This window comes from Hyposmocoma kahamanoa, unplaced genomic scaffold (assembly GCF_003589595.1).
Source record: "Hyposmocoma kahamanoa isolate Upper Pololo Valley unplaced genomic scaffold, ASM358959v1 100021, whole genome shotgun sequence".
NCBI lineage: Eukaryota > Metazoa > Arthropoda > Insecta > Lepidoptera > Cosmopterigidae > Hyposmocoma > Hyposmocoma kahamanoa.
The window spans coordinates 3,584,980-3,606,854 of record NW_020653200.1 but is presented as its reverse complement, the minus strand read 5'-3'; the positions used below and the strand labels follow the sequence as shown (position 1 = coordinate 3,606,854).

The following is a 21,875-nucleotide window of genomic DNA, read 5'->3' as shown; positions in this document are numbered from 1 at the left end:
AGGTACCTGAACTAACGATTGCCACCGCTGAGCCGTCGACTCTAAGTCAACTACCAAATCTCCTCTTTGGTAGTGGAATTGTAAGGCACGGCGTGTGTAAAACGGCGTGTTTCCAGTTCCCAAATTTCTACGCGACTGGAGGGAACAAAGAATGTCTAGCTATAAATAGAAAGATGAGCAGAAGAGTCTAGCATGGCATGAAACAGCACTGGCACTGTGAGAATATTAGAAAACGATTCGAACCATACACTACAACACTACAAGAATTAAAATAAGTAGTTTAATAGATGTACCAGGTGGTACCTAGTAATGTTCAAATATGGCATAGATTCCCAAGGTCCCTGCCGCCCCCCAGTTGCCTAAGTGGGCGGTGAGCCAAAAGCTTTGGGAACCTATGAAATATCGTATCACCGACCAACCGTAGCAAACCTCTTGTATTGAAAATTTGGTTTTTGTAGAAGCTTTTGTTCACATATGGATAAATCATACATACCACTTTGTGAGTGTTGATTACTACATGTGAATTATCATATTTTAGATACCGGTGATATCTTACCTCCGCAACTCTGCCCTCCGTCCACGTCACTGGGTGCGAATTGAAGAAATACTCAAGACGCGGTTCTCGCCGGAGATCACAATGACGCTACAGATGTACGAGGATCTAGGGTGCTTCCAGCACGCCGAAGAGCTCATGGAAGTTGCTGGGCAAGCCAGTTCAGAAGCCGGTCTCGAGGCGTTACTTAAAAAGGTCTATCTTTTTACCTGAATAAGAGGCTTTTGTAGTAGCAGTAGAACTCCTTGTGAAAGAGTTCGTCCAGGGAAATACAGCCACCTTACCTATTTCTGCCGCCAAGCAGTAATGTCAGCATTACTGCGTTCCGGTTTTGAAGGGTTAAGGGTACTGCTGAACTTACAAGCACATGGGACTTGTCAACTTACGTCTCAGGGGACGAGCGCAGCGGACTGCCACTGGCCCTTCCAGATCTTTGTGATTTAAACTCTTAAGTGGCACTGCAACTGTTATAGACAGGTGTATAGCGCACCATCAGGCGCATGACTTGTTCGTTCCGTCTCTTGATATTGTATAAAAAAAGATTAAGACTCTCGCCGGAGAGGAGGCCCGTACCGAGCAGTGAGACGTATAAATGAGTCGATGATGTTAATGTTAACTGCCACTGTACCCGTCACCCGGAGACATAAGTTGACAAGTCCCATGTGCTTGTAATTTCACCAAATTTCTCCAATTTGACATCATTAACAGCGATCTTTCTCGACAGGTGGAGGAAATATGGGCTCAACTAGAATTCCCGGTCCTTATGCATAAGGATTCTCGAGACATTTTCGTACTGGGTGGTTTAGAAGAAATCCAAGCAAGTCTCGACGAGAGCTGTATACATATCAGCACAATACTCAGCTCTAGAAACTGCGGTCCAATCAAAAGTAGAGTTGAAGAATGGGCAAAGAATCTGGACCTGTTCTCAAAAACTCTGGTAATATGACCATAAAACGTCGATGTCATACTATTCTACAATTAATTTTCACCTCTCTTACTCACTCTTTCTTTTTTTACTACTTGTGGACATAAATAGACAATTATTTTAGTGTTTAACGAATATTTAGTCTACTTAGACATTTGACAACATACAACAACTTAAGAGATACACAGCCTCTACATCTAGCTTGTATGCTTACCGATTAACTGTTTTCTTATTTAACTCATCCATCTAAGCTTTTGCTTAAAATCGCGCGCGTGGGTAAAGGTAGACGATTAGCGACTGCATCGCTACTGCATCGCTGCTAAAAATCGCCGTTTGAAACCGCTATTAGATAGACGTCATTACTATAGCACAGTTGTGGCCCCTACAACTCAATATCTGTAATTATTTAATGTTATTTGTTACATATTCGGGACTATAAATTAACATTTCATTTATAGTCCCGAATATGCATTTAGTTTGTACTTACAAACTTATTTGATAACATATTGGTGAATGCCAATCATTCATACATACATTACAATTATTTAATCCGCAGGAGGAGTGGTCACAGTGTCAACAAACTTGGATGTATTTGGAAGTCATATTTTCGGCACCTGATATTCAGAGGCAATTGCCCAATGAAACGAGATTGTTCACTCTTGTTGACAAATCCTGGAAGGATATTATGCGAAAAGTCGCTAAGGTATAATATACATTATTTTACATTATTTAGTACTTCAATCCAAAAGCAGTAAACGCTCCTCGCTATTATGTGTACTCGTCTATCTTATTATCAATATTGCTTAAAACAATATGAAATTCGGGTGCGGTTCGTAATATACAGCGTGTCCCAAAATTCAACGATAAGCGGGCGCTGGAGGGTGGACCTGCGCATAACTACTTGAGGAAAAATAAGAAAAAAAATTTATATGATTTTTTTTTAAATTACGATAAAAAAATTGTTATTCTTCGAAAATTTACTCCTTTAATGATATTTTAAATCACCACGACCACAATTTTTCAGATATTTCTGATGTTTTTATTTTAACGGCCACCTAAGTAGTACTGCTGTCTACCACAACTCTTAAAATTCCCAAAATGCCTGCAATTTTACAAAAAAATCCATCAAAATATTTTTTTTCCTTGAAATTTTGAAGTATTTTTACCTGCAGTCGACTTTCACTCATCGTTTTGTAAAAAAAAGTACGGACACCACTGCGGCAAGTATTTTTAAAAATTGACGCAACTAACCAAGATTCCAAAATGGTATAATACTTTAAGAGAACTAGGCGCAAAAAAATATTGGTACCATTTCTAAGAAAGACTAAATTTCTTGATTATTGTTCTTATTCATAATAATCACTTTCACTATGTGCCGAAAAAAGATTATTTGATGCAATTTCTTAGAATGGCACATGTGCGTAGTCGATCAATTTAGAAATGAGAGAGAGAAAGATAGCAAGAGATATACGTTAGAAAGAGATAGATAGATGCCCTTTGTTGAATAACAATAAAGCAGTAAGAGTAAATTTTCGAAGAATAACAATTTTTTTATCGTAATTGAAAAAAAAAATGAGATAGATTTTTTTTTCTTATTTTTCCTCAAGTAGTTATGCGCATGTCCACCCTCCAGCGCCCGCTTATCGTTGAATTTTGGGACACGCTGTATAACAAACAAATGACATATTTTTACTCGATATAACGCGCAACAGATATAATTAATTTATGGTATACAGACATTTGACATATTCTTGCATCATATAAAAGGTCACTTCAATCTAATATACCGATGGCATAAAGTTCATTTTATATAAACACTAAGATATAGCATTCACTGAATATAATATACATTCCAGTGGTGTTTAGGTGCAATGGTGAATAGACCGAATTTGTTTTGCATTTGCTAGTTGATTCGACCCCCCTCTTGTGGGTTTAGATTAGGTTAGCATATGACAAAGCTGCATGAGCCGAGCGAGCGCAGCGAGCGTGCTGCGATAGTGGCCGGCGACTGCCAGAACCGAATTGATTTAGGTTAGGTTAGTAAATGACAAAGCTGCACAGCTGTGCGAGCGCAGCGAGCACACCGCGGCAGCGGCCGACCACTACCAGAACCGAATTTGTTTGCATTTGCTAGTTGATTCGATCCCCTCTTGTGGGTTTAGGTTAGGTTAGTATATGACAAAGCTGCACGAGCCGAGCGAGCGCTGTGAGCGTGTCGCGGCAGCGGCAGGCGTCTGCCAGAACCGAATTTGTTTGCATTTGCTACTTGGTTCGACCTCCTCCTGTGGGTTTTGGTTAGGTTAGTATATGCAATTACATATTCTGCTTAAAGTTTTAATAAATATATTGTATTAAAACCACTCACGAATAAAAATAAATAAAGAATTGTCATGTTTCTCTTTTAGGTATATTTGCTAATTTATTTCGTTAAGCGCTTCAACTATTCGTAAAATGAAATGTTGTGTTATATTATTTAATACATAATACTAGTAGTACTTATACCGTTTGTACATTATGTCACCTAATCATTATATCTAATATTTGTTATACTAAAGGTTTATTATACAAAGTGAAAATATATTATTTGTTGTTATATCTTCCGTTACACACCCATGAAATTTATTATATGAAGTTCTCAACCATATTAGGCTTTCATGTCGTGGCAACCTATAAAGCTGCAACCGTAGATGACTGTGATAGGCAGCAGGATGTATAAGGAATCATTTAGATTTATATAACAAGAAATTTGACGAATATTGAACCTTTCGAGAAAGTTTTGTAGTGGTAGAACTCCTTGTGAAAGAGGTCGTCCAGAGAAGCCACATTATCTATTTCTGCCGCCAAGCAGTGATGTGCGCTTTACTGCGTCCCCGTTTTGAAGGGTAAGAGTGTTGATGAAGTTACAGGCATTTCAGGGTGACGGGCGCAATAGCAGTGCCCCTCAGATCTTTCTGTTTTGAAGCTCTGAATGGCACTGCAACTGTTTTGAACAGGCGTGTCGCTGATCATCAGGTGCATCGCGTCATTGGGTATCATAAAAAAGTGTAGAAGAAAAAAATAAATTTAAAAATTACCTAAGTGACCCTTTCCTAGGTCCCACTGGCTATGCCAGCAGCCACACAGCCGAACTTATACGAAGAGTTTGTACGGAATAATGAAATGCTGGACCAAATCATGAAATGCCTCGAGGCTTACTTGGAAACGAAGCGCGTTGCGTTCCCGAGATTCTTTTTCTTGTCGAACGACGAATTACTGGAGATACTCGCTCAGGTGAATTTCGAGAACACCTTTTTTCCATAGTCTACTGCATCAGAGCATTTAATTTTTATACAGCTTGCTAAAAACCAATGCTACTAGGTCGGATTTTCTGTCCGTTGCTAAAAGCTGAGCATGTCCCACTTACATTTATTTTCATTATTACAGTGCGTTTAACTTGTGCATTTGTATATAAATTACTTTTCTGTGTTCGTATTTGTTGTATAGTAGTTCTAAGCTCGTGTGTGTCGGCGGCAACGCAATAAGTCATTCTTATCCTAATTTCTCTTCAACGAGCTCTGCTCCTCTGTAACGAACTTATAAATTGTCGACGTTGTAGACGCGCAACCCTCACGCAGTACAACCACATCTACGCAAATGCTTTGACGCGATTGCAAAACTCGAGTTTGGCGTCAAAATGCCCGACACAGAAATGGTTATGCAGGAAGATGGCACTATGATCGAACGCGAGATGTCTTTCAACACGAGAGACGCACTTCAGGCTCGTATGGCGAAGACCGCTAAGGCAGAAGACCTGACCACTGACATCATAGCAATGCTCTCTCCCGAAGGGGAGAGGATTAATTTGGGAAAGGTATATAATTCGAGACTTTGACAATGTCACCACCGTCAATTTATTTCAAATAACGCATATACTCAACATAGCCGCACTAGGGAAACCCTGTGACGCGGGTGCCATGGACACACACATAGAGAACCACAAATTACACCCAAACTCTCGAGAGAAATAAATATAGGTCATACAGATATTTGTCCCGGCCCGGGAATCGAACCTGGGACCTCTACGTGGCAGTCCGGAATAGTGACCGTTCTGCCACGGAGACAGTTATTGATAGGTCTTTATCACCTGTACCTTACAGAATATCCAATAGGGTTTATTAATGGTAGCCAAGCCAGTGTAACATTTTTCCGAAACAAATAAGTCTTTTAATATGTAACCTTTTGAAAATTACTGATAAAACTATTATGTACCAGGGACTGAAAGCCAGAGGTAACGTAGAAGACTGGCTCGGCAAGGTAGAAGAAGCCATGTTTGCATCAGTTAAGAGATGCATGAAAGCCTCGTTAAAGGACTATGAAATGCGCCCGCGCGTCGAATGGGTCAAATTGCATCCGAATCAGGTACATGGAGACGTACTCAATCTATCAAATCTTTTAAATTTAGAATTATATTGACATTCAATATCATAGAAAATGAAACTGTTTTTCGGATTTAAATCTCGTATAGGGCACCATGGCCAGTGTTGACTGACATAGGACCTGTATAAGGCTCGAAAAATTGGTTAGTTTCAAAAAACAAATATACGCGATTAAAATCCGAAAAATAGTTTCATTTCCTATGAGTAATAGTCACGGAAACCTTATTTAAGAGCTAGGCTCTTGTCGGTGGAGTAATCTCCAATCATCTCTGTTTAGCGCTTTAGCCTCGATTTCCTGATACGACACGACATTAACTTATTCCTTTATCTCATCTAAATAACTTCGTTTCGGTCTTCCTCTGCCTCTCTTTCCTACGATCTTTCCTTCTATTATGTTTCTAAGAAAACTGTCGTGTCGCATCAGATGACCAAACATTTTCCACCTTCGGTTCTCTATTGTCTTTAATAAGCTTCTTGCATTCACTATTCTTAACACCTCCTTATTGGTCTTTCTTTCCCTCCAACTGCCTCCAATCGTTCTGTGTCTCTATGTGTCATTCTCCAACCTAAGAACTTGATATTCACAAATATTCAGAATTATCCGTATTTCGTCGTGTGTTTTAAGTTGATTGTAAGCTAATGTTATGAAGTAAATTTTTTTCAAATTCCCACCTGTCATGGCGTTTCCTGTTTGTAGGTTGTTTTAACTGTGTCTCAAATAATGTGGGCAAAAGGAGTGCATGAAATATTGAACTACGACAGCACGTTGCGTATCGATTTAGGAATGTTAGCATACGAGAAGAAATGTATTGCTGATCTAAATGATCTAGCTGCATTAACCCGTGAGAATTTGACTTCCCTGTTCCGGAAGGTCCTGTGTGCGCTTATTACAGTCGATGTCCACGCCAGAGACACCATTACGAACATGGTATCGGGGAAAGTTAGGCGAGCGTAAGTACAATATTTTAATTTAATTTTCAGTTTAGCGTAGTAGATTTTATATAACAAACATCAGAGTAGAGCACTACAAAGCAATCGTAAAAAAAATTACGATTACTCTGTAAATAATAAATAAAAATAAAAGTAATTTTCATCACACTTGCTCGTAAACAGTGTCATGACATGCAGGTAAAGTTGATCGTAATGTCCTAAATTATGCATACGGGTTTTTTCATTATATTATCGCCCTATGGATTTTTACGTCAAGATTAAGCAAAACATTTTTATGCTTTAAATTATTTATTTCGTGAATTCAAATTGTGTAGTATTTTTAGAATTTGGAAATTATTTATTTCATATCTAATACGTTGTGGCTGATTGCGTCTGTACCTTTTATAACAATTTAGACCGAATTGTTAATATCTATGGAAGAATAACTGGTAGTCTGCTAAAAAACCTATCATTTGCAAAATCCGTAAATGTTGTCTTGTAAAGCGATGTTTATTTATACAAGAAATAAATTATCGTTGTATCTATGTGTTTTCTCGCAAAAACATTGTATGTAGCACGGGTGGTAAAAATTAAAAACCTCGCGTCATTAATGCCCTCTGCCTTCGGCTTCGGTATTTTTTTTTAATAATAACAATAATCACAACGCACACACTCGACATAGCCCTGCACTAGGGACACCCTGTGTCGCGGGTGCCATGGACACACATAGACACAAATTACACCCAAACTCACGAGAGAAATAAATGTAGGCCATACAAATATTTTTATAAATTTCTCCCGCCCCGGGAATCGAACCTGGGACCTCTGCGTGGCAGTCCGGCATGGTAACCGTTCGGCCACAGAGGCAGTTAAGTTCTATTGTTAGTACAAAAAATGTAGACAAAAAATAAATTATATGAGTGAAGGGTTACATATTACACGACCCTTGCCAAGACCTCCCAGGACGTGAAGTTCGGTAACTCTAGCAAGTAGATCGGAGTCCAACCTATCCCTTATATTTGAGCCCTCTCGCACTCTACGCAGTCAAACCACCTTTTTTCGCATTAATGAAAAAATCCTCGACAATGACGTCGGTAAACATGACGCCCTACACTAGTAAGGACGCCCAAACAGAGGCCTGAGCACATTATTTTATCTTCCTTAGCAAACTACTGTTAATGGAAAAACAGCGCTAAATGCCCAATGTACTAAATATATTGCATACTTCCGACCAGAGCAAGTATGCTCTCAGTTTTGTTTGAATTTTCTGGTAACCTTATGGTCTGTTATAATCATCATATATAGCAGGGCTACTGCTGGTAACTTTATGACGAAATACTTTCATAGATGGCGCTACGGCTAAATAGTCGTTAGCATAGCCTAGTTGCCACGGTTTGCTAGAAGACGTCGGTTCGAATCCGGCCGGATCGAAGGAATTTTTTTGAAGTGTTCGGTCTTTGTATTACTAATTATAACAAACTAGTGGAGTAATTTCGCAAAAAAAAAAAATATCATGGTGGTGAAACATCCTGACATTCAATAAAACATTTAACCCTATGGTCATTTGGATTTAGCGCTAAATTCGAATGAGGTATTTTCGTTATAATGTATGTACAGTGGGCGTCTACGTGTTTTCATCTGGGTCTGAATCACTTCACATATTGTGTACATTTTGAAATACATGAATTACATATAATCGCATCCCTCATGGAAGAATGACATAAGTGGACTTACAGAAAAATATAACCCACATCCTTTCCAATTCTTGTAATTTTATCGACTAATATTGTGGATAAAGTTACAAGAATTCGAGAGGATGTGTTATATTTTTCTGTATCTAATGGAGCAATAAACATGTTTGACCTAACTCCACTTTTGCTATTTTTCCACGAGGAGTGCGAATGTTGTTTTATGTTAATATATATTACTACATTGTACTTATTACATTTTTTTAGAAACGACTTTGAGTGGCTCAAAATGATTCGCTACTACTGGGAAGATGATATAGAAAACTGTGTAGCTCGAATGTCCAGCGCGATGTACATTTACGGCCACGAGTACCTTGGTGCTGGAGGTACTGTGATCCATAATTTTTGATATAACACTAAAATTAAAAAAAAAAACTGATACAAAATTCTAACATAACTTCATTCAATTCAATCTTTTCGAGACCAATTTAAGAAGACCAAACTGCTGTAAGTAGTTGAGGAGTTAGACAGTCTGCTGACTGTCCGGTTACAGCAACGGATCAAGGTCACGTCATTGGATTTTCATAGTGTAACAAATTTCAAATCGATCGGACAAGTGGAAGTAAATAAATATTCATTTCGCCTCACTAGCTCGTCTCATTACAAATGTGCGCGCAAATGTTTTTGAAATTCGAACGTGACGTTGAATAGAAGTGCAGAGCAGAGTCGAAGCGTCGCGTCATGTTTTTCGACGCTCACATTAGTATTAGTGCGTCCGGATCACAGTGTGATCGGCGGCTGACGCCTCACAGCGCTGAAGTAACGCGCGGCGACGCCGCTCGACTGCAACAATACGTCGACGTCGACGTTTTACTCCATATTTGCACAACACATACATAACACAAATTTGTACCTTATTTATGGGAGAATAGAGGTCAATATGCTATAGGCGAAAAACATGATGCGTCGAGACGCTTCGACTCTGCACCAGTGAGAGTAAAGCCTAACTTTTTCTTCCGTTGAAAAAAAACCATAATGACGTGTTCAACTACGCAATTTGTCGTACATTATTCATGTAATATAAATCCGTGAGTATATTTTATTCTTATTATTGTTGACATTAAATTGACAACGACAACTAATTTTGTTTATTAAAAGTGATTTGTTATAGTCAGTTTTTTCTTTCATCTATAGTGAAGTTAAAAGTTTCGCTCGGCAGCAAAGTTGTTTTACGTCTCGTGGCATACAAACCCTCGCTACGCTCTCCTGAGGTTTCAAAGCAGTCCTGTTAAAATAATTTAAAATAAACTCCTGTCTATTTTAACAGGAAAAACTCCGCGAGTGCACAGACACACACGGGGGGCACACGTAGTACGCACCCTAATGTCCAGTCTTACTCCATTTAGTTGTCATTAATTTGTTATTAGTTGTTGTTATTCTTTTAGATGGTTTTTTTTTAATCACCACTTCACCTGTTTTTTTTTCAAGGTGTACTGGTGATAACTCCATTGACGGATCGATGTTACTTATGCTTAATGGGAGCTCTGCAGCTAGACCTGGGTGGCGCTCCAGCCGGTCCCGCAGGCACAGGCAAGACTGAAACCACTAAAGACTTGGCTAAGTCTCTAGCTATCCAGTGCGTGGTCTTTAATTGTTCCGAAGGTATTGTCACTTAATATTAAAAAAAGGTAGTGTCGAAAGCCCATCAAGCTTGACACTTTGGGCTTCGGACCGTTGTTGTCGTAAGCGGCTTAGAGTTGAATTAAACCTTAAGTGTCAAAATTGACGTGCCATTGACCCTTGCCAATATGGTTAACTACGGCGTTAACGCAAAATTGATGAAATGGCTGTGTAAAGATGACAAGCTTTTTCTTTTTTATTTCCCATAGGCCTTGACTACAAGATGATGGGTCGATTCTTCTCTGGGCTTGCGACTTCTGGAGCCTGGTGTTGTTTCGATGAGTTCAATCGCATCGACATCGAAGTTCTTTCTGTTATAGCTCAACAACTTATTACCATCAGAAACGCGAAAGTCGCCAAGTTGTCCAGGTTACTCATTCGCTTCTATTACTCATTGCCATAACATCTGTAAGGTATTGTGTGAGTCTTAGAATACGATTGTCAACCAATAGGCTCCACAACATCATTAATTTTAACTTGATTATTAATTTTAACACGATTACTGTTTCGGATGCTTACGCGAAATATTAATAATTTCCCCGCCATCTACCTTCTCACAGCAGGTGGTAGTAAGGTGTGCAAGTAGTTAAAATTACTATGTGACTATGCGTATGCGTCTTCAACGTGGACGCGCTGTGGAGAAAAAGGCTAAGATTTGTGTTTATCCGACTAATCCCCACTAGATGGGGAAATTTTTAATCTAAAAATTTAATATGATAGGTAAAACAATGTCTTGGGTTTTTTTTTCACCAATTTCCACTGCAAAGCAAGACTACTGTTAGTAGTGATTGTTGGAATAAAATTGTAGGATCTCCACAAGTGAGGATTTGTGGAATAAACCAGATTTATTAGCAACGACTCTATAGAGCCTAAGTTACAGTTTTCGGCCTTAGGTCAACTAGATTATCCGGTACACACTCCATTCTTATGTCATTGACATAACACTCATTTGCATGAAATCCTTCGTACGGCTAAGAAATCGATTCGAAAGGTACAGTTTGGGGCTAAAGTGAGTGGGCACTTCTTAGACCCTACCATACCACACCATATCACATCATCGCTTAATAAAAAAAAGAAAGTACTTTTATTAACCCCTGGATACATTCGACTATAGACTTTCATACTCAAATTTTATAATATTCGAAGAAAAATAGTGTTTGCTTAATTCAGTTTTCTCATTTAACTTACTTTTTTTTTACTTTTTACTTTATGCATGTAACTGGAATAACAAGCGGCGGCGCAGTCTCGTCATCTTTAGTGAGAAGGTGGATGATGACGGGAATAATTCAATAATACGCCGATAGTCTTAAGTATCAATAAATTTAATTCGAATACCCGTAACTCATAAGCACCTATTGGTAACATCTTTATTGGTTTTGGCATCCGAAATACACGTGCAGTGTTTAGTACGATGACGCTGTTTTCACAGTCCTATATGTTTGAAGGGCAACCAAACCAAATGTTATACTTTTTTGACGACCTCCGTAATCGAGCGGCTTGCACACCGGTTTTCATAGTGTCACTATCTCAGAGGCCCCAGGTTCGATCCCTGGCCAGATAAATGTAGACTTTTCTATATTGTATCGGGTCTAGGTGTTTGTGGTAACGTCGTTGTTTCCGATTTCCGTTTTTTCGAATTTGATTGAGAGCAACATACCTATATGTGATGTTGTCTAATATTTATACTCCAAACAAAGCTTATTAATTATGATTTTCAGGTTTATGTTCGAAGGACGAGAAATAAAACTAGTAAGAACCTGTGCAGCATTCATCACAATGAATCCAGGTTACGCGGGCCGAACAGAGCTGCCTGACAATTTAAAGGCGCTCTTCAGGCCTATTTCTATGATGGTGCCTGATTATGGTATTACTTCCCTATTTGTAGTGTTAACATATTTTTAGTATTAAGCAAGGTCAGCAATCGACTATAATAATTATTAGCCTATATAATGGTTCCACTGCCTAGCACTGGCCTCCTCTCACAGTGAAGAAGGTTTGGGTTGTAGTTCACACGCAGGCCTAATGTGGATTGGGAACTCCACACACATCACATTATATTGCTTTGCAGATGTGTGCAGTTTTCCTTCGCCGGCAAGATCATGGTAAATTCCAAATTAAATTTCGCACATAAATTCCAAAAAACTCACGAGGTGCAAGCCCGGCTTCGAACCCACGCCCTTTGCTTGAGAGGGGGTAGGTCAAACCATTAAGATGGTTTTCCAACGACGAGGCGAGACGAGGTTTAAAATTTGTATGACAAAATTTTGACTGGATTGACGAGCATGGGCGAGACGAGAATTGAAATATTTGTGGATGTAATATTGAACCGTAATGCTGCCTACACAGCGTAATGTACTCTGCAACTGAAACGCGATCTTCGCACGAGCTCGCGCGATCTCACAAGTGCTCGCGAGATCAATCGCGAGATTGTGGGGTATATACGATTTGAGATTTTAAAAAAGATAGTTTCATCTGATTCTTCTTCCGTTAACATATTTAATATTAATAATTTACGGGACATGTTACTTTAGCCGCGTATTTATTGCTAGATGGACTAAACAGCACCGAATCTTTATTATTCACAATCACAGCGAGAGCTCACGGGAGCTATTAATGGCGATTTTTGGTGGAAATAGGCCGGCGAAATTTCAATTCTCGTCTCGTCTCGTCTTGCCTCGCTGGTGGAAAACCACCTTTAGGCTATCACTATAAGGATATTCCTTTTAACTTTCTTAAGAGCCAGTTTAGCCTGTAACAATACAATATAAATAGTTTTTTCACATAAGAAAAATACAAAAACAAACAAAAGACAACAGGCGGGCTTATTGTTTTATAGCACTCTGTTTCAACCAATGTATATAAATTCCTAAAATATAGATATATATATATATATTTTACAATTTCATGAAAAGCGCTCATTGCGGAGGTGATTCTATACTCGGAGGGGTTCGAGTCCTCGAGAAAGCTAGCCAAGAAAATGGTGCAGATGTACAAGTTGTCCAGCGAACAGCTTTCAAAGCAAGACCACTACGATTTTGGCATGCGAGCCGTCAAAAGCGTGCTGGTAAAAGGCCAAATACTTTACTAAGTAGTAGTAGTAGAGCTTCTTGTATATGAGGACTATTTTGCTCAAAAACTCAAAATATAGACTTAATACAAATTAAAAAAAAAATTGAAATATATTTAATTAATTGTAAATATTGAGGCTTAAGCGAGAGAAGAGATATCAGAAAATGGAGAATCTATAATAAAAAACCAACAAATAGTGACTGCAGGCTATTCACAATTCTTTCTTTAATGCTTATGTAGTAGTAGAACTAGAAAAATGACAATCATTCTTATTATTCTGAAGAAAAAAGTTTACAAACCTTACTTCTTTGTTTACTTTATTTCTAATGTTAAAAAAACACGAAGTATATGAGAGGGTAGAACGTGACTGAGTATTTTATTTTTAACACAACATTTTAGTAGCACTAGAGCACCTTCTAAGAGCTCGTCCAGGGAACTACTGCCACCTTACCTATTTCTACCGCCAAGCAGTAATGTGATCTTTATTAGGTTCCGGTTTTGAATGGTAAGGGTGCTGGTGAAACTATATGCACATGAATCTTGCCACTGTGTATGTGCCACTCAGATGTTTGAAAGCTTTTTGGGGCACTGTAATTGTATAGGCGTGTCGCTTACCACCTGGCGCACGACTTGTTTGTCTCGTCACTCTTAAAAAAATTACTTTGTAAATTATTATAAAATGAAGCTTTTAATACTTGACCTAGGTCAACTAGTAGACTAGTGTCTATTTTATGTTTAAGAAAAAATAATGACCAGAAAAAAATCACTTGATATTTGAAACTAGCATCCATAGCACTAGTTCCTACTGCATTAGCTTGTAATAAGAGATGGGCAAGCGTCCGGGTTTAAATCGGGTTAAATCCTATTAATACCCGAAATCGAAGGCAAAAACTATTTGCAACTAAATATTTGAAAATCGAGTTTTGATCAATATTAAAATATAACGATATTATTACAAAATGCTTGCTTTTGCTCAATTAGTTTGCCTTTCTATTGAATCGATTTGCTTGAAAATCGCACTGAAACATATTGTTGCAAAAAAATATTAGGTCGTATTGAGAATCTATAGGATTACAAAGCGTGTATTGTGTGGGGTTGCTTCTTTTTTGTCTAAAAATGTTTCTTTTTATATCGGAATTGCTAATAAGTATGGAATTTCACCTATTTTCCGTATTATTATACGCATGTAATGGGTTTCCACTCACTATTTTAGGCAGAAATGGGTTAAAATCCGGCGCTTTGGGTAGAACCCGGTTAAAACTTTACGGGTTGATTTTCACCCACTGCCCATCTCTGCCCATCATTGCTCTCGTGCACAGCACATTAGTAGCCCTCTGGCCAGATGGAGTGGCGATTTGCAAAAGGCTGCTGGCAGCAGTTGGGTGCAACGAGCTGAGGACGCATTAGGAAAGGCCTATGTCCAGCAGTGGACCGTGATAGGCTGATGATGATGTAATTTCGTTTGTAGTGCACGTTGTGCATTGCAATTTTCACGCATAAACTTGCGCGGTTCCCAGGTCATGGCAGGAGCGCTAAAGCGTGCGAGCCCCGATCAGCACGAGGAAAAGACGCTGCTCTGTGCACTTAACGACAGCAATTTGCCGAAGTTCCTCGCTGCTGACGCCATCCTCTTCGGCGGTATCCTTTCTGATCTCTTTCCAGGCGTTGATCTCCCGGTCAGAGATTACAAAGTTATGGAAGACTCTATTAGTAAGTTGGGTTTTCAAAATTTCCATCAAAGTTATATGTCCACTTCGGGTTTACTTTCCTTTGGACACCCTTTATATTCAAGGATATATTTTAAACACAAATGTAGTGTTTTTGAACTATTAATCAGCTAGCAACTTGGTGCAAAATGTGAGCTTAAGTTATCTGGTACGTAACAGAAATTTTTCCTCTCCTACTGCTGGTAATGTTACTTGGTTATGTAGGGGTAACAAGTGGCGGTGATATTTAATAAAATTGACAGTAATTGTGATGCCTTAAATACAAACAGGCAGATGTGAAGAGGTTTCACCACATTGTAACTTTTGAATTACTGCACAGCCGCAATCATTGACATTCTCTGTTAAATCAAATTGTAACTATTTTCCTAATTATTATTTCTATCATTATCAACACAAAGACCGAACACTTAGAAAAATCCTTTCATCCGGCTGGATTCGAACCAACGTCTTACTAACCGCGCTTACCACCAGATGCACGACTTGTTCGTCCCTTTACTTGGTATCATAAAAAAAATCTTAAGACAGGCACAGTCTTATTTTAAGACTGTCTCGTTATTATTTTTATCATTATTTTATTATTTATTATTCCATGGACCATCTAACGCCTGACGATTTGTATTGTGGGCACTGGACGAGGAGGTCCAGGATTCGATTCCCGATAGGACAAAGTTGGGAAATGAACTTTTCGGAATTGGATCAGGCCTGAGTGTTCTGGGAAGTGCCCCATAGTGAATTCGTCTGGTACTCATAGTACAGGTATTCCTTAAATTGAGAGCCCTGTTCCACTAGTCATTACCAGCTATACCCCCTGGTGGGAACAAAGATCGGGCAATTGGTGTGGTTATCTGGCACGTTATTTTTACATTATATTTTGTTTCAGAATTTATACTACTAGAAAAGAAACTCCAAATAGAAAGTTGTCAGATTCGCAAAGTGATTCAACTCCATGAAACCATGATTGTGCGATGGGGTGTCATGCTCGTGGGGCCCACCGGCGGCGGGAAGACTGTTGTTTTACATGTGAGTAGTATAACAAATTGAAGTTTTTTTTGGTCTTTACAAAATAGTTTTTTTTTAACGCACACACTTATAGCCCAATACTAGGGAAATCCTATCGGGTGCCATGGGCACACACACACAGATAACAACAAATTACATGCAAACTCACGAGATAAACAAACTTAGGTCATACAACCATTTCTCCCGGCCCGGGAATCGAACCCTGGACCTCGGCGTGGCAGACCAGAATGGTAACCGTTCGCCACGGAGGCAGTTAAAATGAAAGTGATGTATTATTTCAATCATAATTCAGGTATTAGGCGGTACATACGCCCGTCTCTACGAGCTGGAAGTACCAGGACCGACGAATCAACCTGTACACATGTACACAATGAACCCGAAGAGCCTTACTATCGGCGAGCTGTATGGAGAAGTGAACTTACAGACTCTCGAGTGGCATGACGGAATATTGCCACTTTGCTTGCGGACAGCTGTCCAGGTAAGGCTCTTGCAAATTTCAAAACGCACCCCATCCCAAGTGCCTGTTTATCTGTGACAGCCGTGTTTGCACACTCGTATGATAAGTGATGTGCAAACATCTGCCGCTGTGATAGTGAAAGAGAGGCGACACCTAAATAATGCAAGGAGTTAATACGATATTTTATCGACATTCTGAAATAAACAGTTTTGAAATTGTAGTTTTTTAGCCTGTGTACTATGTGGCACCAACTGTGACCGGCAATTTAGGTTTTAAGTGTGACGTCATACATGTCATTGTAGTCAAAGCACCCAACAGAGACGTTCCCTCTCAATATGTGACGGAGAGTATAATAGTTTTTATTTCAATGTGGTTAATTATTTATTGGATAGAACGCAGCATTCTGGGCTTTAAGCATATTGACCGAGTACGCGATACAATGCTGCGTTCGATGACCGGCATTGCGGATGTGGGGAGCAAAACAGCCAGGCTCAAATGGGATTGGGCGGGCCACGTTAGCCGGATGCAACCTGTGAAGTGGGCGAACGTCGTCACTCCTTGGGTTCCCCGGGGGGATGGCCGTGAAGGCGTTGGCGGGACGATCTTGATTGGTGTGAGAGTGGTGGGAGCTCACCAAAAACAGGGAGCAATGGAGGGTTTTGGAGGAGACCTTTGCCCAGCAGTGGGACATAATAGGTCAATAAAAAACATATTATGCTATTATAAGTCACATAATAAATCCTTCAATAAAAAAAAAAGAAATATTATGCACATATTACGTATAGTAATTATAATTGACGCTATCAGCGCAAAAGTGGTGCAACTCGCATTCAATTTTTTTTTGTACAATATTACTTTAAAATCTTTAAATTATGTTAAAATCCATTTATAAAATACATTTCGATCTATTTTCATGTTTTTTTATAAAACAAACTGCCTAAATTCTAATTGTAAAGCAGTCTATTAGATTTAAATTTTTATTGAATTGATATCCAATTTTTTTTGTACAATTACTAGAAAAAATTTCTTCAATTTGATCCGAACCGACGTCTTCTAGCAAACGTCGACGTTCTAACGACGTCTTCTGGCACGGTTAGCTAGACGACGTCGGTTGAAATCCGGCCGGACCGAAGGAATTTTTTCTAAGTATTCGATCTTTGAATTAATAATTATAACAGTCTATTAGATTGTTTGATTTTTATTACGAACGAAATAAAATGGTCCAAGTGATTATATGACGTATAACAATATTCCATACAGTGTGAGAAAGCAGACCACCAGTGGTTGATCTGCGACGGCCCGGTGGATGCTGTTTGGATCGAAAACATGAATACTGTTCTGGACGACAACAAGATGCTCTGCCTCTCCAACTCCGAGAGGATCAAGCTCACACCCTACGTGCATATGGTGTTTGAGGTACTACTTTCTATAATCCCTTTAAGGAATTTCCTTAGTAATATTTTGTGGAATGCTTTACTTTAAGTAAAAGTATCGTATGTCGAAATTGTCAAGTTTATAGGGGAACCTTTTAAAGTTCTGCGTTCACTGAAATAAGCATAACACGTGAGTTTAGCCTTTATCAGTTTTATTCGGCAAAGCTCGTTAACCACATAAGAGTATTATAAAATCCTAGATATCGGTTAGATGATCTATGATGATCTATTCATCTATTCATATCAACATAGATGATTTTGTTAGATGATCACTCTATGTGAGTAACGAGCTTTGCCATATAAAACGGAGAACTTTAAAACGCTCCTCTGTAAACTTGGCAATTTCGACATATGATACTTTACGTAGAAGGCCAAAAAGTCGAAATATATTATGTTCTTTATTTCATGAGCACCAAAGACTATGTAACTGGGGTTAATCAAACTGTTTTTTGTTATTGGTTGTGACTGGTACCTCTGTTATTTTAACGAAAGGTGGCGGATTTGGCTCAAGCGTCACCAGCAACTGTGTCGCGTTGTGGCATGGTATACATCGACCCTGATGAACTGGGCTACCTTCCCTACGTGCGCACCTGGCTCGACGAGTGCATGGAGAAAAACCTGTTCAACCAAGAGAATTCAGAATTTCTTTACGAACTCTTCAAGATGGCTGCCGTGGGTGTGCAGCACGTCAATACCAAGTGTCAAGTTGGAATTAAACAGGTTGATATATTATGGAGAAAGCAAAGATTATTTCGATTCTGGACCATGTTAGCTACAAGCACTTGTTCTGTTTTCCATACTCGTTCTCGCAATCCAGTAGCTTTTGGCCTATTCTTACCTATTCTTTTTACTCATAAGGAGGATCCGTGTAAACGAGGTTAATCTTGTTGCCTGATGAAAATTTGTACGAAATTTCCATTTTAGGCGAAAGTTCATAAATATTTGTAAGCAATTTCACAATTATTTGTTTTTGACGTAAAATAATACATTCACATAAACTTTATTATATTTTTTTTAAATATAGGTGGACATAAGCAAAGTCAATGCACTGTGCCATCTTCTTCAAGCCCTACTTCAAGAGCCAGGTGACAAGTTTCCAGACAAGCAAGCTATTAAGACCTACATCGCGCATTGCTTTATATTCTGTTACGTATGGTGCATCGGCGGCAATATATTTGAACAAAATCGTAAGCCTTACGAAGAGGTCATTAAGAGACAGTTCGAAGAGTACGAGGAAGCTGAATAGTAAGTTTACCCAAGTTTGATCACATCTGAGGTTAGACATAAACATGACACGTGATTACGTTATATATGTATCATTTTTTGTTTGTTGAAAAGGGCATCGGACGACTTTTCAAAAAGTTTATTTTTTATAATAAATGACGGGACGAACAAGTCTTGCGCCTGATGGTATGCTACACGCCTAACCATAACAGTTGCAGTACCACTCAGAGATTTAAATCGCAAAAATGTTAGGGGCGCTGCAACTGTCCGATGAGTAGCAGTAGAGCTCCTTGTGAAAGAGCTCGTCCAGGGAAGTACTGCCACCTTACCTATTTCTGCCGCCAAGCAGTAATGGTCACATTACTGTGTTCCGGTTGTGAAGGGTAAGGGTGCTGGTGAAATTACAGGCACATGAGACTTGTCAACTTATGTCTCAGGGTGACGGGCGCAGTGGCAGTGCCCCCAAGATCTTTGTAATTTAAAGCTCTTGGTGGCACTGCAACTGTTATGGGCAGGCGTGTAGCTTACCATCAGGCACACGACTTGTTCGTCCCGTTACTTAATGTCATAAAAAAAAAAAAAAAAAAAAAAAAAAACCCTGAGACATAAGTTGACAAGTCCTATGTGCATGTAATTTCACCAGCACCCTTACTCGTCAAAACCGGAACACAGTAATACTGACATTACTAATTGGCGACAGAAATAGGTAAGGTGGCAACACTTCCCTGGACAAACTCTTTTATGACGAGCTCTACTTCTGCTAAAAGTATTTAACAGTAATCATAATGGATAAAAATAATATAAAAAATACTGTTCTTATTTATTATTTAAATAAAGCTTTTCGGGAAACGGGAATAGCGTTAAATAAACTGCGTTTATTCCCGTTTCCAAATGTTAATACACAATGTAACGCGAAAGTTTAAAAGTAGGTATATAAAACTCTTCAACTCATTACGGTAAAACTTTTCAGAAAGTATTTAAAATTATACCATAATGGATTAAAATTTTATAAATAAAAATATTTAAATAAATCGTTAAAATGTAATTAAAACAAAAAGTTGCCACTTGGGAGAATTTTACGTATTCATTGACTACTGTCCTCAATCCAAATTTTTTTTGCTTTTACTTAAAAAGTGATTAAACTAAGAAAAAACAAGGCAACATGCGAATAGTGAGTAAGTTAACGTTCTTTGGTTCCCTACCTATGACATCGCTTGGTGTTTTTGATGTTCGCAAACAGATTAAAAATATATAAATTTTCAGATTGATTTAAAATTACAAGTCATTTAAAAATCAAAACAGTCAATCAATCAATATTTTTGTGAAATAATTTTCACAAAAATATTGATTGATTGACTGTTTTGATTTATTTCTAACTGTAACAATGTTTCCGTAATAAAACAGTCATTCAATCAATATTTTTGTGAAATACTAAGGACTTGTAATTTTAAGTCAATAAATAACGATATTGTCCGATTGCCCATTGTTTTTTTTTTATTATACCATATTCGGAATGAACAAGTATGATCCATGATCGCAAAGATGTGAGAGGCACTGCCATTGCACCCGTCACCGTGAGTTATAAGTCTCATGTGCCTGTACTTTCGCTACCACTCTTACCGTTCAAAAACGAAATGCAGTGATGCTCACACTGCTGAGCGGCAGAAATAGGTAATGTGGCAGTACTTTCCTGGACGAACTCTTTCACAAGGAGCACAACTGCTTTCAGCTACCCGACTGGCTTTAACTTTTTTGACATGTACATGGACACGAAAAGTCGCAAATTGAAAACATGGGCGGAGATAATTCCTGAATTCGTATACGACTGTAACAAACCCTTCTTTGAAACCCTTGTGCCTACTATCGACACGGTGCGTTATGGATATATGTTCGAGAAACTTCTCGGCGTCAACAAACCTGTCATGTTTACTGGAAACACGGGTACGTGCACTACCATTTTCTTTCTTTTTCCACGGCCAAATGGAAATAAATAACGCACACACTCAACATAGCCCCGCACTAGGGAAACCCTGTGTCGCGGGTGCCATGGACACACATATAGACAACCACAAATTACACCCAAACTCACGAGAGAAATAAATGTAAGCTGTACAAACATTTCTCCCGGCCCGGGAATCGAACCTGGGACCTCTGCGTGGCAGTCCGGCATGGTAACCGTTCGGCCACGGAGGAAGTTAAAGGCAGAAATGGTAAACAGGTAACGTAACTTAGTAACAAAATAATGATGTTTCTAGGTGTCGGCAAGACTGTAATCGCAGCTGAAATACTCAACAAAATGTCTAAAACCGGCTTATACATCCCAGTAGTCCTTAACTTCTCAGCTCAAACCAGCAGTACCCGTACTCAGGTGTGTTACCTACCTACACTTGCTGTTTCGTCTTGCACGTAAATTATACATATGTATAAAGAAAAATATACTTCACACTCGGTGGCACTTAATTTGGTTTTACAAAATGTTTGTTAGATTTTTAAGTCATAAACCAGCATCGAGTATATAACCAAAAAAAGAGACGAAATGTCATTTAATTTGTTTGAAAACTATTCTGTCATATTATTACTGTGACAACTGCGCTCCGACTGGTCAGCCCGAATTCGAAACAATTAACGGGTGTCGTCAATTGTTTCACTTCAAATTGACCAGTTTAACTTGAGCTTTGCTGTAAGGGATGAAAATTCCAAAATTACATATTTAATATTAGGGGTTAAAGTATGAAATTGCCGTTTTATTGCAAT

At 38.7% G+C, this 21,875-nt stretch overlaps 1 protein-coding gene across 1 annotated transcript in view; it reads left to right on the top strand.

Moving 5' to 3' along the window:
* The window catches only part of LOC113240311 (dynein heavy chain 6, axonemal), a 75,775-nt gene that overhangs the window by 8,679 nt on the left and 45,221 nt on the right, over positions 1–21,875 (top strand). The window contains exons 13-32 of the mRNA XM_026477588.1: positions 539–748; positions 1,278–1,490; positions 2,035–2,181; positions 4,572–4,748; positions 5,074–5,328; positions 5,730–5,876; positions 6,591–6,844; positions 8,779–8,897; positions 10,000–10,173; positions 10,401–10,560; positions 11,910–12,055; positions 13,104–13,255; positions 14,778–14,970; positions 15,868–16,007; positions 16,300–16,485; positions 17,725–17,880; positions 18,390–18,617; positions 18,922–19,142; positions 20,851–21,062; positions 21,377–21,527. Coding sequence (XP_026333373.1) covers positions 539–748; positions 1,278–1,490; positions 2,035–2,181; positions 4,572–4,748; positions 5,074–5,328; positions 5,730–5,876; positions 6,591–6,844; positions 8,779–8,897; positions 10,000–10,173; positions 10,401–10,560; positions 11,910–12,055; positions 13,104–13,255; positions 14,778–14,970; positions 15,868–16,007; positions 16,300–16,485; positions 17,725–17,880; positions 18,390–18,617; positions 18,922–19,142; positions 20,851–21,062; positions 21,377–21,527 — 3,641 coding nt within the window. The remainder of the gene's footprint in view (positions 1–538; positions 749–1,277; positions 1,491–2,034; positions 2,182–4,571; positions 4,749–5,073; positions 5,329–5,729; positions 5,877–6,590; positions 6,845–8,778; positions 8,898–9,999; positions 10,174–10,400; positions 10,561–11,909; positions 12,056–13,103; positions 13,256–14,777; positions 14,971–15,867; positions 16,008–16,299; positions 16,486–17,724; positions 17,881–18,389; positions 18,618–18,921; positions 19,143–20,850; positions 21,063–21,376; positions 21,528–21,875) is intronic.